Below are 12,070 nucleotides of genomic sequence, written 5' to 3' on the forward strand. Positions count from 1 at the left end.
GCAGAAAGGTGTGCAGTATACTGCTGCATCCATTTTCAATAAGCTACCCCAAGAATTCAAGAATCTTAACAGTAATCCACGTACTTTTAAATTGAAACTGAAGTGTTTCCTCATGGGTCAATCCTTCTATTCTGTTAGGGAGTTCCTTGAAAAATTAAGCTAATTCGTATGTTATATTGTTGATTGTGTTTACTTAAACTTATGGCTTGACTTTTTTTGGGTTCATAAACATTTCATTTTATTTTTTATTACTTTTACGTTGTAATTTCGTGCATGACCTTGGAGATTTGATCCTCAATTTGTTTGTATGGAACTAGATGTGTAAGTAAATAAAATAAATAAAATGTTCCAAGCAATGTGAGATTGCAATGCCTGTGTTATTCCAAATTACGATGGAAAGTTCCTTTGAGCATGTATGCATGTCCAAAGGAAAAGGCACTGCGGTAATTACAGCCATCATGAAATACATGGAATATATTCACAGTTGCAAACATGGACTACATCATCTGTATAATGAAATGGCACCAATGAAAATTTGTGCCAGACCGGAACTCGAACCCAGATTTCCCACTTACCAGGAGTGGTCACCTTACCGTTAAGTTATCCGAGCATGACTCACGACCAGACCCAAACTTCCATATGTCAACCATGTGTCTACAACCTGTACTAATACTCGGCCATGTATGTACCCATACAGGGGAGACATTTTACTTGAAAGTCACTTGCCTGGTTTGGCAGATAAATATGATATTGCATTGCCTGTATTATTCTGAATTACAATGTAAAGTTCCTTTGAACATGCATGCATTCTGGTACTATCGTTCCCTGTAATAGTCTAAATGTGGCTCAAGGCTTAATTTTTGATCTTGACCTCTCCTTACAGTCTGATGCTGAGCTGTGTGCCAATTTGGAGTGACATGTTGTACACTTTATCTGCCATGTCCATAGGGGGCCAAAGAACAGTAGGGTTGCTCCAATATGTTCATCTTGGCTGAAAAGTTCAAGGTGTTGATATACAAATGTGACATGAAATCGTATGTTTCTCCCCATGTGGTGCTTCAAACGTATGAAAATCGGGCACATGTCTTCACATCGTGATGCCAGATCTGTCTGGATTGCGGACAACTGCTGCACATGAACATTCCTTGTGCTCTGCCCCTGCCCCCCCCCCCCCCCTCCCCTTTCCCCGTGTGCATCATCTGTGGAGAGCACCATTCGCCTTGCTCACCAGACTGTACTGTCTTTGAGAAAGAGAGAAAAGATACAAGAATATAGTACTCAGATAGACTGACATACCAAGAGAACAAGAGAAAGTATGAGTGTCTACATCCTCTGGATATGACAATGTCGTTTGCTACAGCTATGATGACATTGTCCTCTCTCCTAACAGTACTCTCCTCCATTATGCACCCTACAGCAAGCCCTCAGTGCTGCTCGACTGTGCTGTCACCTTGATGGTTGGGTGCTCTCCTGCTGCTATTTCCCACACACCCAGTTTGGGAACAATTGATTCTCACCCGCCAGTAATACCAATCCCCATCGCTGCATTGGTTCCTTGAGCCTCGGGGCCTTCTGGTTCTGTCCCAAGGTGGTGTTTAGCAAGACTGTTCAACTGCTGATAATTTGGTTTGCTGTAGTCTGCAATCCAGGCAGCTTTTGACTGATGTAAACACCTTATTACTGTCTTCTTCAACCTATAAAATTTTTATGACGTGACATGGCAACACCACATCCTTGCTACATTATGTGAGTTGGGTCTCCAGGCCCACTTCCGATTTTTGTCCAGAATTTCTTGTTGCACCATACTTTCGAGTTCAACTTTTTAATTTCCACAGTAGCCCCTATATTCAAGAAAATGGGGTCCCACAGGGCTCTGCATTAATTGCCCCTCTCTTTTCAGTGGCCGTCAGTGGTCTAGCAGCAGCTGTGGGGTCTTCAGTATCACTCTCCTTGTATGCTGACAATTTTTGCTTTTACTATTGCTCCTCTAATGTAGGCGTTGCTGAATGCCGACTGCAAGGCACCATTCGAAAGGCACAGTCATGGGACCCCACCAACAGCTTTCAGTTTTCTGCCACCAAGATGCTCTCCTAAGCATCCAAACTAACATGTCCTTTTTCCTAGTAGGGATTCCACCTCCCACAACAGAGACACAGAAGAGGGGTCACAATTGTTGTTTGATTACAGTGTCTTTGTTCTGAACTCCAACTTCCTCCATTGTCTCCTCTCATCAGGGAGCAATTGATCATGCCCCCCCCTCCCCCCCCCCCCCTCCCCCCCCCCCATGGCATGTGCCCTGATCTTGGATCTGTCACAATTTATCATTTGGACCAAAAGATTCAGTTGACCCCATGGTGTGTTGCCATCTGTTCCTGGCTGTCCTCAATGCATTTCCAAGTTTGAAAGTTACACACACTAAAGGCTCATTGGTGGACAGATGAACCAGTTACATACACGTGCGCAAGGTGCAGTGAACTAGGCTCCTTGCTGAATGGATTCTGCATCTTCACTGCTAAATTGTGGCCATTTAACAAGCACTTAGCTACGCTCGTTCTTGCACCAGGAAGATGCTTCTAATCTACAGCGCCTCCATGAGTAGCTCTCAGGCTATAGACCAGTGCTAATCTCGTCACCCAGTAGTCTCGACTATCCAGGATCTTCTTTCTGACCTCCATCAAGCTGGGCACCCAACATCTTTGTGTGGACCCTTGGGCATGTTGGGATCTCAGGGAATGAACATGCCAACCGCTTGGCAAAGTTGGCTATCAGGATACCAATTTTGGAAATGGAGGTCTCAGAACTGTGACCTGTGGTCGACTCTATCAGTTGTTGGATGTCCAGAACTCAGAATTGTTCACCTTAGAGTCCACAAACAAACTGAGGGCAATAAAGGAGACCAGGACCACATGGCAGTCTTCTCTTCATGCCTCTCACAGGAAATCCAGTGTCTTTTGTCAGCTATACATTGGCCACACTTGCCTGACCCACAGTCATATTCTCTGACGTTAGGACCCTTCTTACTGCCAATATGGCGTATGCCTGACAGTGGCCCACATGCTACAAGACTGCAAAAATTTGGCTGCTTTGTGGCGATATCTTCAGCTTCTTGACATGCTACCTCTGGTGGTAGTGGTTGTTGCCAAGGCTGCTGACCTGGTTTTATGTTTCATTGTGAGGTGGGACACTTCAGCCTCATCGACCGCCAGAGCAGTTGGAGTTTGAGGGGCACCCCTTGTCTGCTTTGACCTAGGGGACCAGTGGTGGCCCTTGTTCGATGGTCTTCTGGTTGGCCTCTGCCATTCCCACCTTTTTATTCTCCTTGTTCTTCTTTGTCTGCTATTTGTAATTTTTTTTGTCCTAAACTTTTCTCATCATGTCTGTATTGCTTAATTCCTTGGGCTAAGGGATGGTGAGGTGGTGCTGGTGTGAGGAGAGTGTGCATGTCCCACTGCATACCTTGCTTCGGTGACCTCCAACTGCATTCTGGGCAGGGTGGCTTGCTCACCTTGCCCTTTCTCACTTCCCTCCTATTTCTCCTTGATTTTATCTCTGTCTTACCGTATCTTGCTTACAGTTGGGCTGCCCAGTATTCGCCTTTTGTATCTTTCTACTGAGGGTTATTCCTGGTTAGATACATATAGGATAAAGGCACTGATGATCTCCAACAAACAGCCAAACTCTCTTTAATTCAACCAAAGGCACTAGTAACCTTTCTGTTTAGGCCCTAAACCATCATCTTTTAATACAAAATCATCCTATTTTAACTAAAAAGTGGTATATTGTAATAGTTCTAACATAATGATTCCTCCTAATATTTCTAGTTATTATTTACTCTTTTCCAGTTTTGCCTATCTTCCACCCAATCCACAATACTGACAGCAGGGACAGCAAGTGATGACAAATCCCCAGTTTTCAATAGAACCTAATGGGTTTTTCCAAGTGCTGATGAAGGTGTGATTGTTAATGGTGCATGTTGTATGAATATGATGAGAGAACTAGTGGTATTCTCAAAAGCCTGTCTGCAGTTCTCACAAATACATTGCTATAATTTTTCTGTAATTTTGAATTTGATTTTGCCCAGAGTTTTTGCATTTAAATAGTGTTTCTCACTGGATAGATTTTTTTGTCAATAAATGCTTTTTTTGTTGGTACTCTACAGAAATTGTTTTTCAAAGCTACTTAAAAATGTTGACAGGGAGGCGATACGTACTATCTGAAGCATATCGTTGTGAAGATGCATGGAATAATCGGTTTTCCTCTCCAGTCATCCAGAAAATTAAATTGGGTGAGTATTTTTTCTCTTTGTCACACACACACACACACACACACACACACACACACACACACACACACACACACCTCAATACAACAGGCAACTCGTGCAAACACCTGGCTGTAACAATTTGAAAGAACATGAAATGGAACGATCACGTAAGCTCAGTTGATTGCTCGCAAAACATTTATTTGACCCATCGTACTACATTGCTCAAGTGTGTGATAACCATACCCAGTAGGGCTAACAGGGGACATTGAATGTATACAAACCAGGCAACATGAATAGTTACAGGTTTGTTTGACCCTTGGGAGAGTGTCACAGAGCTGTTAAAAACTGGAAATGGTAGATCCTTGAAGGTAGATCTGGTGAAGTCCTACTTAATGAATTTTGAGTATCAACTTTAAGTGAGGAATCTGGCAATAAACTATAACCCTCTACAAATCACTCCTGTGGGTATCACAAAGACAAGATTAATTATAATGCTCACAGAAGCATTCAGCAATCATACTTCCTGAAATGCATACATGAATTGAAGGGAAAGAAGCTGCAATAAATGGTACAACGCTCTTCTCAGTGATTTGCTGAGTATAGATGGAGATAGAGATATAGATATAGATATTCTTTTGATTCCATCAAAGAGAACCTGCCGTGGTGAGAAGTTAATTAAGAAAAGAAACACAAGCTCTTTGCAGCCTCTGTGTGATTGCACATGGGAACTAAGGGTACACATGAGCTGATTCTTCAATAAAGTTGCTACTGTACTGTTTTATCAATGTGTTGTTTCTTGTCTTGTCTATAAAATAAGAAAAACAACATCATTATTTTTTGATACAATTGAGCATACTTCATATTATAACTTCATGTAACACTTGGCATAATTTTGTAGTGGAAGCATTTTATTCTATATCATAATTCACAGACACCCAGGGTGTTATCTATAAATGCAAGCTGACAGAAGATAGTGAATACAAAAGGAAAAATCAGTAAGAAGCAGATTTCTGCTCATAGATCTGATTCAAGAACAGTACCAGCAAATTAAGGCTTTAAATACAACTTGACAATGTGAAGTGTGTGCTTGAATTGAGGTCACAAAAGTGACAAGTGTTTGCTAGTCACCTGTACAATACAGTTCGATTGTATCTGCCTTCAAATTGTCACTGAGGTAAACAATGAGGTTGAATCTGATATATGTGGTCCTGCACTACCTCATTTTGGTTTTATGCTGGTGCTATTGTTTTTATATGAAGTTTGAGAGTGGTTCTGGATATAAAGCTGAACTAGTTTCCATTCCTGTAAATAATCATCAGGTTCTGCTGTCAGAATATGTGTTACTCTGAAAAAGGTGACTGAGAATGCAGAGTGCTGTTCTCAACTTGAGCCCTAGTAGTATCATGACAGGGCTTTCCTTTTTGATGTTTATTGTGTGGAAGATACTATGGGAGATTTTCTGAGTTCTATGTTGCAATTTACATCTTGTGGTGCTGTACCCTGAATGCTTGAATGAACCATGCAGCTATGTTGTTATATAATATATGAAACAAACATTTGAGTCTGGATTTGGGACTCATTATTGGAGATTATCCCATCCATTACTCATTTTAGGGTAAAAACCATTCAGGGCCCCTTTTTGTTGTTTGTGCTAAAATGAATAACTTCTGCATCACAAGGGTAAATTCATTAGAGCATTGATGACAATGATGAATTAGGGTTGAAACCTTCATGAATATGGTAACAAAGGTCCTATGATAGTGACTCTGGTGTGGACTGTTGGAGTGATCCTGCTGGAACAACACAGATCCACAATGTATTGCCATTATCCTTTTGTTATCTTTTTATCAGTGGCAAATCTGTGTATCTCTTCATGAGTTGCTGTTTTCCATCAGACAGGTTCAAACTCTGTTAAGGATGAGAGTAAGATGTAAGTAATGGCATTGCAGTGGTGATAAACTGTCTTCCTTTATTGGAGAAGACAAGTAGAATGTTTTGACTGAATCTAATAAGATTGTAGAGGGATTGGGAACTATTGAGTTCTGGATGTTTTGGTCAGTGACTTTTAGATCATCCATTTTTCATGTAATTGTAATCATACTTTAGGGTGTGGACACATTGTCCACATAGTGCGGGGAATTTATGAAATGGATGTAGCAGCTGATCATATAGTTAACAGCAGACTTCCCCTGAGGTGTCAAAACTGTTTTGTTGAAAGTGGAATGGAGGGTATTAGAGTAATTAGAAAGGACTTGTAATCCATTGTGTGGGTTTGACTAAAAGTTACTTTTTCTAACATAGCAGTTTTTTTTGAACTGATAATGTGTTAATTGAAATACATACAATGATTGTTTTGATAGGTCCTGTGTTCTTTGTAAGAGCTCTTTGCCAAATCGTGCACTGACAAATCTCTTGGAAGACGGAATGGATGACATGATACCAAGTGCTTGAGACATAATTTCTTGTATTCCCAGTTTAACAACTGTGGAATCACCCTGTTGATCATCTTTGCTGTATAACTTTGCTGTACACCCTTCAGCAGCTATAGCAAACACTATAGACAGCAAAGTTCCTAGGTCCTAACACACTCTCAACTTTCCTTGCTTCTGTGTGTGCTGCAAACAATGGTTGTTTTGGATATTATCTGCATCTGCAAGTTATACCCTTTCACATTCCATTCCCAAATAGAGTGAGGGAAAATGACTGTTTATATGCCCCCGTACAAGCCCTGATTTCTCTTATCTTTTCTTTAGGGTCCATACATGAAATGTACATGGACAGTGGTAGAATCATTCTGTAGTCAGCCGCAAATGCCAGTAGTCTAAATTTTCTCAATAGTGTTTTGCAAAAAGAGTATCCTCTTCCTTCTTGGAATTTCCATTTGAGTTCATGAAGCATTTCCATAATACTCAAAATACTTGGCATCTATCTCAAGCATCTCCCTGTTCAGGTCTTCACCATTTCCGTGTCACTCTCCTATAAATCTGTGATCATTACGCTGCCCCCTTTTTTTTTTTTTTTTATATCACGTGTTAATCATATTCAGTCTGGGTTCCACACACTTGAGCAATGTTCTAGGATGGGTTCATGAGGTTTTTGTAAGTAATTACCTTTATAAACTGATTGCAAATGAAATGCAGATTGCATTTTCCAAACATCATACCAATTAACCAAATTCTGCTTTATCTCCAACAGACACTATGTGATTATTCCATTCATATTTCCACCAATTGTTAAATTCAGGAATTGTGTAAGTTGATTGATTCCCTTTGTAACTGATTGATATTTAACTCATAGCATATTGTGTTTTATGAACTGCAGTTTTTTTCATTTTTGAAAATTTAAAGCAAATTGCCAATCTTACTGCCACTAAAAAATCTTATCAAGGTCTGACTGTTTATTTGTGCAACATTTTGTGGATAGTACTTCATTATAGATACCAGCATCATCTGCAAAAAGTGTGTTAATACTGTCTACCAGCTCATTAGAGTGTAACACAAACAGAAATGATCTCAACACACTTGCCTGGATCATTTCTGAAGTTACTTTTATATCTTTCGATGACTCTCAATCTGAGATAACAGGCAGCATCCTTCCTTCCAAGAGATCCTCAGTCAAGTCATAAATTTCACTTGATATCCTTATGATTGTAATTTTGTTAGTAAGTATCGATGTGGTGTTTTCATCAGTTTATCACTAAGATTTTAATAGTCTCGTATGTGGATGGTCACTCTTTGAATCTTATACAATTACTTGAGTCTTTTACAGGTATCATTAACAGGAAAGAATGGAGAGTCACAAAATCCACATCCTGTTAGTGCTCCCTACACAAAGTCGACTCCCTAGGTAGCAGCCTCTGATACGTAATGTACCCCTGAACCATTTAGAAGGACCCTACAGTTCTCAATCCTGTGGTGCAAATGTAGAAAATTTCAGCCTAGCTTGTTACAGAACCTTCAATGTCTCCTGTTGTCCATTTCATTCGGAACCAGGGTGACAAATCAGTCCAAGGGACAATTCTGCAGACTAGGGACTTCATTGAAAAGCCCCCAAGTAAGACTAGCCATATCAGCATTCTCTGCCAGTCACTGAAAAATTCCAAAAATGATCACAGAGCCCAGATGACAGTCATTGTTTGTTCCAGTGTGCACCATAATCTACGGCTAATTGCATCCTGTTTCCTCAATGACTGCCAAAACAGTCACATCATCATGTTCAATTATCCTCCCAGACAAGCATACTGAGTACCCTGGGGTCATTCTTATCCCTTGTTGTCATTTCCATAAGGGGTGTTATTTGCTCTATGTTTGAACTAATTATTAGCAGACCCCTACTCTTCTGAGCTTGTCTCCTGCATCACAAAACACAGTATGACTTCCAACAGGTGGAGTGTGTTGTACTGACTCAGTTTCAATGAGAAATAGCACCTGAAACTCATTGGTTGAGGTGTGGGTGTAGTACCCCAAGTTTTCCCTGGACCCTGACTCCACTTTGTATGGGTCTCCTAGACCTACCTCGGACATGCCACTCACAGTCAAGTTGATGAATGGTGATAAGATAGTAGTTGTACTTATTAGTGCAAATGGTGAAACATATGTAATCAACAAAGCAATTATTTATGACAATAAATGTTGTCTGTATCAACCAACCAATAAGTTTTCTCTCTCTTTTTTTACTATCATGTCCATAACCATGCTGAGTGGACACAAACTGTATACTATTTCTGAACATACTTGGTCCGCAGCTCGTGGTTGTGCGGTAGCATTCTCGCTTCCCACGTCCGGATTCCCGGGTTCAATTCCCGGCAGAGTCAGGGATTTTATCTGCCTCATGATGACTGGGTGTTGTATGATGTCCTTAGGTTAGTTAGGGTTAAGTAGTTCTAAGTTCTAGGGGACTGAAAACCATAGATGTTAAGTCCTATAGTGCTCAGAGCCATTTGAACCATTTTGAACATACTTGTGATGTATTACAGGGGTACTTGTTTAATCATGTAAATGATTTTCAACACCTGCCTCTGTACTATTCTGCCCCCTCTCTCCCTCTCTTAAAAATTTCTTTCAGTTATATTTTCTGTTTTCTGCTTTTAATTCTTCTTTTTCTTTATCAATTAATTTATTGTCCATTTTCATTTGTTTCATTTTATTTCTATTGAATTAAGTTCTCTTCTTTGATCGCTCTCATTAGCAGCAGCTGAGTATTTGTACTCTGAAATCCATAAAGTGGCTGGAAGCCTGTTTCTGGTTATCTTTCTTGTGCCATAGTCTAGGAATTTGGTGAATATCCATTCCTGAAGAACATATGTATCCCTTTCAGTTTCAGTTCTTTTAATAGCTACTTTCTTTTCTTTCAGACAGAGAAATTCTGAAAGTTATAAGTTTAACATATTTACTTCTGTGTTTGTCATCTCAGCTCTCTCCGTTCCTATGGCATCAGTTGGACATATGGAATGACATATTTTGTCTCTCTTATTAGAATTAAGCCTGATTTATAATTACTTATCAGTTTGGATGCAGATATATGCAGACCAAATTTGTTGTGGCATTAGTAAAACCAGTGTTAATGCTCAACATAAAGATTTTTTTATTAAAACTTGATTTTCCCCTCTTTTTTGTAGATGAGATGTACCACGAGTTGGATATAAGGTTTCAGCAAGAAGGAAAAGCTGCTGCTGTTGACATTGATCTGGTATGTAATCAGAATATGAAAGATCCAAGAGCAAGACCTGCTGTCTATACCTTCTCACAACAGCCTACTTTAATGTCATCATAGGCATATCCTAATCCTACTCTATCAGAAGCTATGCCACTGGCGAAGGCAGTCATATATCAGCCCCGGAGTAATTACTGCCCATTCTTTTACGTGGGCATGGCCACTAACCAGCTATCTATCTGAATGAATGGCCACTGCCAAAATGTGGCCAAGACCACCCGCTTAACACAATGTGCTTGATGTCAGTGGATGCTTCACAACCCATACTATTTGAAATTCATCCTCACTCCCTATCCTCAGTACCAGCTTGCCTTAATTATATAGAAGGGTATTGTCTTATAAAACATCCTTTGTTCTCCTAGACTCATGGCCTCATTCGCTGTTAGTCCTTGCCCCCACACCCACTTTCACGACTACCCTCGTGCCCCAGACCAACCATGCTGTTGCACGCGCGCGTTTTTGTGTGTGTGTGTGTGTGTGTGTGTGTGTGTGTGTGTGTGTGTGTGTGTGTGTGTGTGCGCGCGCACTCAGTGCTTCAACTATATGTTGAGACGTTACTGTAGTAATCCTTCCTTTACAACACATTCACCGCATCATGCAATTCGAGCAGCACACCATTTGGCTGCTCCAGGTGCCCATCAGAGGCCGCCAGCCATGGACGCGTCTAAGTCACCTGCAGACTAGCTTCAAAATAGATCTGAATAACAATATTAATTAGTTGTAACCTCAGAAAATGGACAACATCAGACACAGAGCCAAAGAAGCCCTTGGTCAATGTGACACATTGAAGAAACATATCTTGGCATTCTGAAATGAGTGTCTTACATTTATAAAAAGTATGGTATCCAAAATTCAGGGTAAATTGCCCCTGGCATACTCTTTTTGCAAAGGCCATTCCATGTTTAGACCGAGAAGTGGCAATTAATGCTGATCATAAGAAAGACACTTAAGCATAGCATTAATACATCTCAGTACCTTAAAATGCTTTAATGATCATAAGGCTGATGCCATTGTCTAAAAGTTTCAAAATCTAGTAGGGATCATGTCAGTGAAGGATATCCTCCAAGAATTTGATGGAGTTTGTCTTTGCATCAATCAGTTCTGGATAATGGTCATTCAGGTTAAGAGTGAACGTGAAAGTGTGAAGAGATTTATCAAGGATACTTGCAGTCTCTTCCATGGCAATATCAGCCTTGAAAGAGATTTCTCTGTTTTGGTCAAAAATTTGACAGAAGCCACTCTCATACTGTTAGTGCTGTTCATGATGCAGTCACAGAATGTGTGTGGTATCTGTAACTGTCACAAAGCAGTTAATACATAATTTCCAAAATGCACATGGTAGATACAGTGAATCAGTAACAGAGAAAAGGGCAACTGAGAAGTCTTTGAAAGACTATGAGACAAGTAAAAAGTGAGTAGAGGAAAGCTAAGAGCACTGCAAACTATGAAAACAAAACTCGTGGAAAGTGCTGAGAAAGAGATTTCTCAGAATGAAGTAGTAATTCTATCACTAAAAAGTACCTGCTTGTGACTTGATTTAATGTTCATGAATGTGTCCTTATCGGACTAGTCTATTACTGTTCCTTCCATAATTGTTCTTCTCAAATTGCATTTGAATTTATTCTTAGATTCCTAGATCCTCCCAACAGCTGATTGCTTCTAATGTAAATGTTTATTAATAATGTTTTACTTCCTTTGGAACCTAGATTCATTCTAATTTTCCTGTAACTTTTTTGTTCAAATTACGTTTTACACTTAAGTCTGTTGTCAGATCTTGGTATGATTATTTCTTGGGGAAAATAAACCATGTCCATTTTAAGGTCATTTTAATATAGTCCTCATTCTATTCGTACATCATGACAAAATTTGTAGATTTATAAAATCAATGAAAACTGGTTCGATTAATTTTTTTATGAAGGAAGTATTGCATAAAGTAATCAACATAACAATAATAATAACAACAATCACAGTCACCATAGCCGCAGCCGCCACCACCACTACCACCACCACCACCAACAACAACAACAACATTTGACATGCACTGTTTGATAAAAGCCTTGTCTTGGACGTACCTTGCTCATCTCCATTACACTT

The 12,070-nt window shown here is 39.9% G+C and overlaps 1 protein-coding gene across 2 annotated transcripts in view; it reads left to right on the forward strand.

The window, feature by feature from the left end:
- The window catches only part of LOC124612648 (28S ribosomal protein S27, mitochondrial), a 59,649-nt gene that overhangs the window by 21,361 nt on the left and 26,218 nt on the right, over positions 1 to 12,070 (forward strand). The window contains exons 2-3 of one of the 2 annotated variants that reach the window (XM_047140955.1): positions 4,196 to 4,285; positions 9,882 to 9,952. In XM_047140955.1, coding sequence (XP_046996911.1) covers positions 4,196 to 4,285; positions 9,882 to 9,952 — 161 coding nt within the window. The remainder of the gene's footprint in view (positions 1 to 4,195; positions 4,286 to 9,881; positions 9,953 to 12,070) is intronic. The other variant, XM_047140956.1, reaches the window with a different exon arrangement.

This window comes from Schistocerca americana, chromosome 4, assembly GCF_021461395.2.
Source record: "Schistocerca americana isolate TAMUIC-IGC-003095 chromosome 4, iqSchAmer2.1, whole genome shotgun sequence".
In the NCBI taxonomy this organism is placed as follows: domain Eukaryota; kingdom Metazoa; phylum Arthropoda; class Insecta; order Orthoptera; family Acrididae; genus Schistocerca; species Schistocerca americana.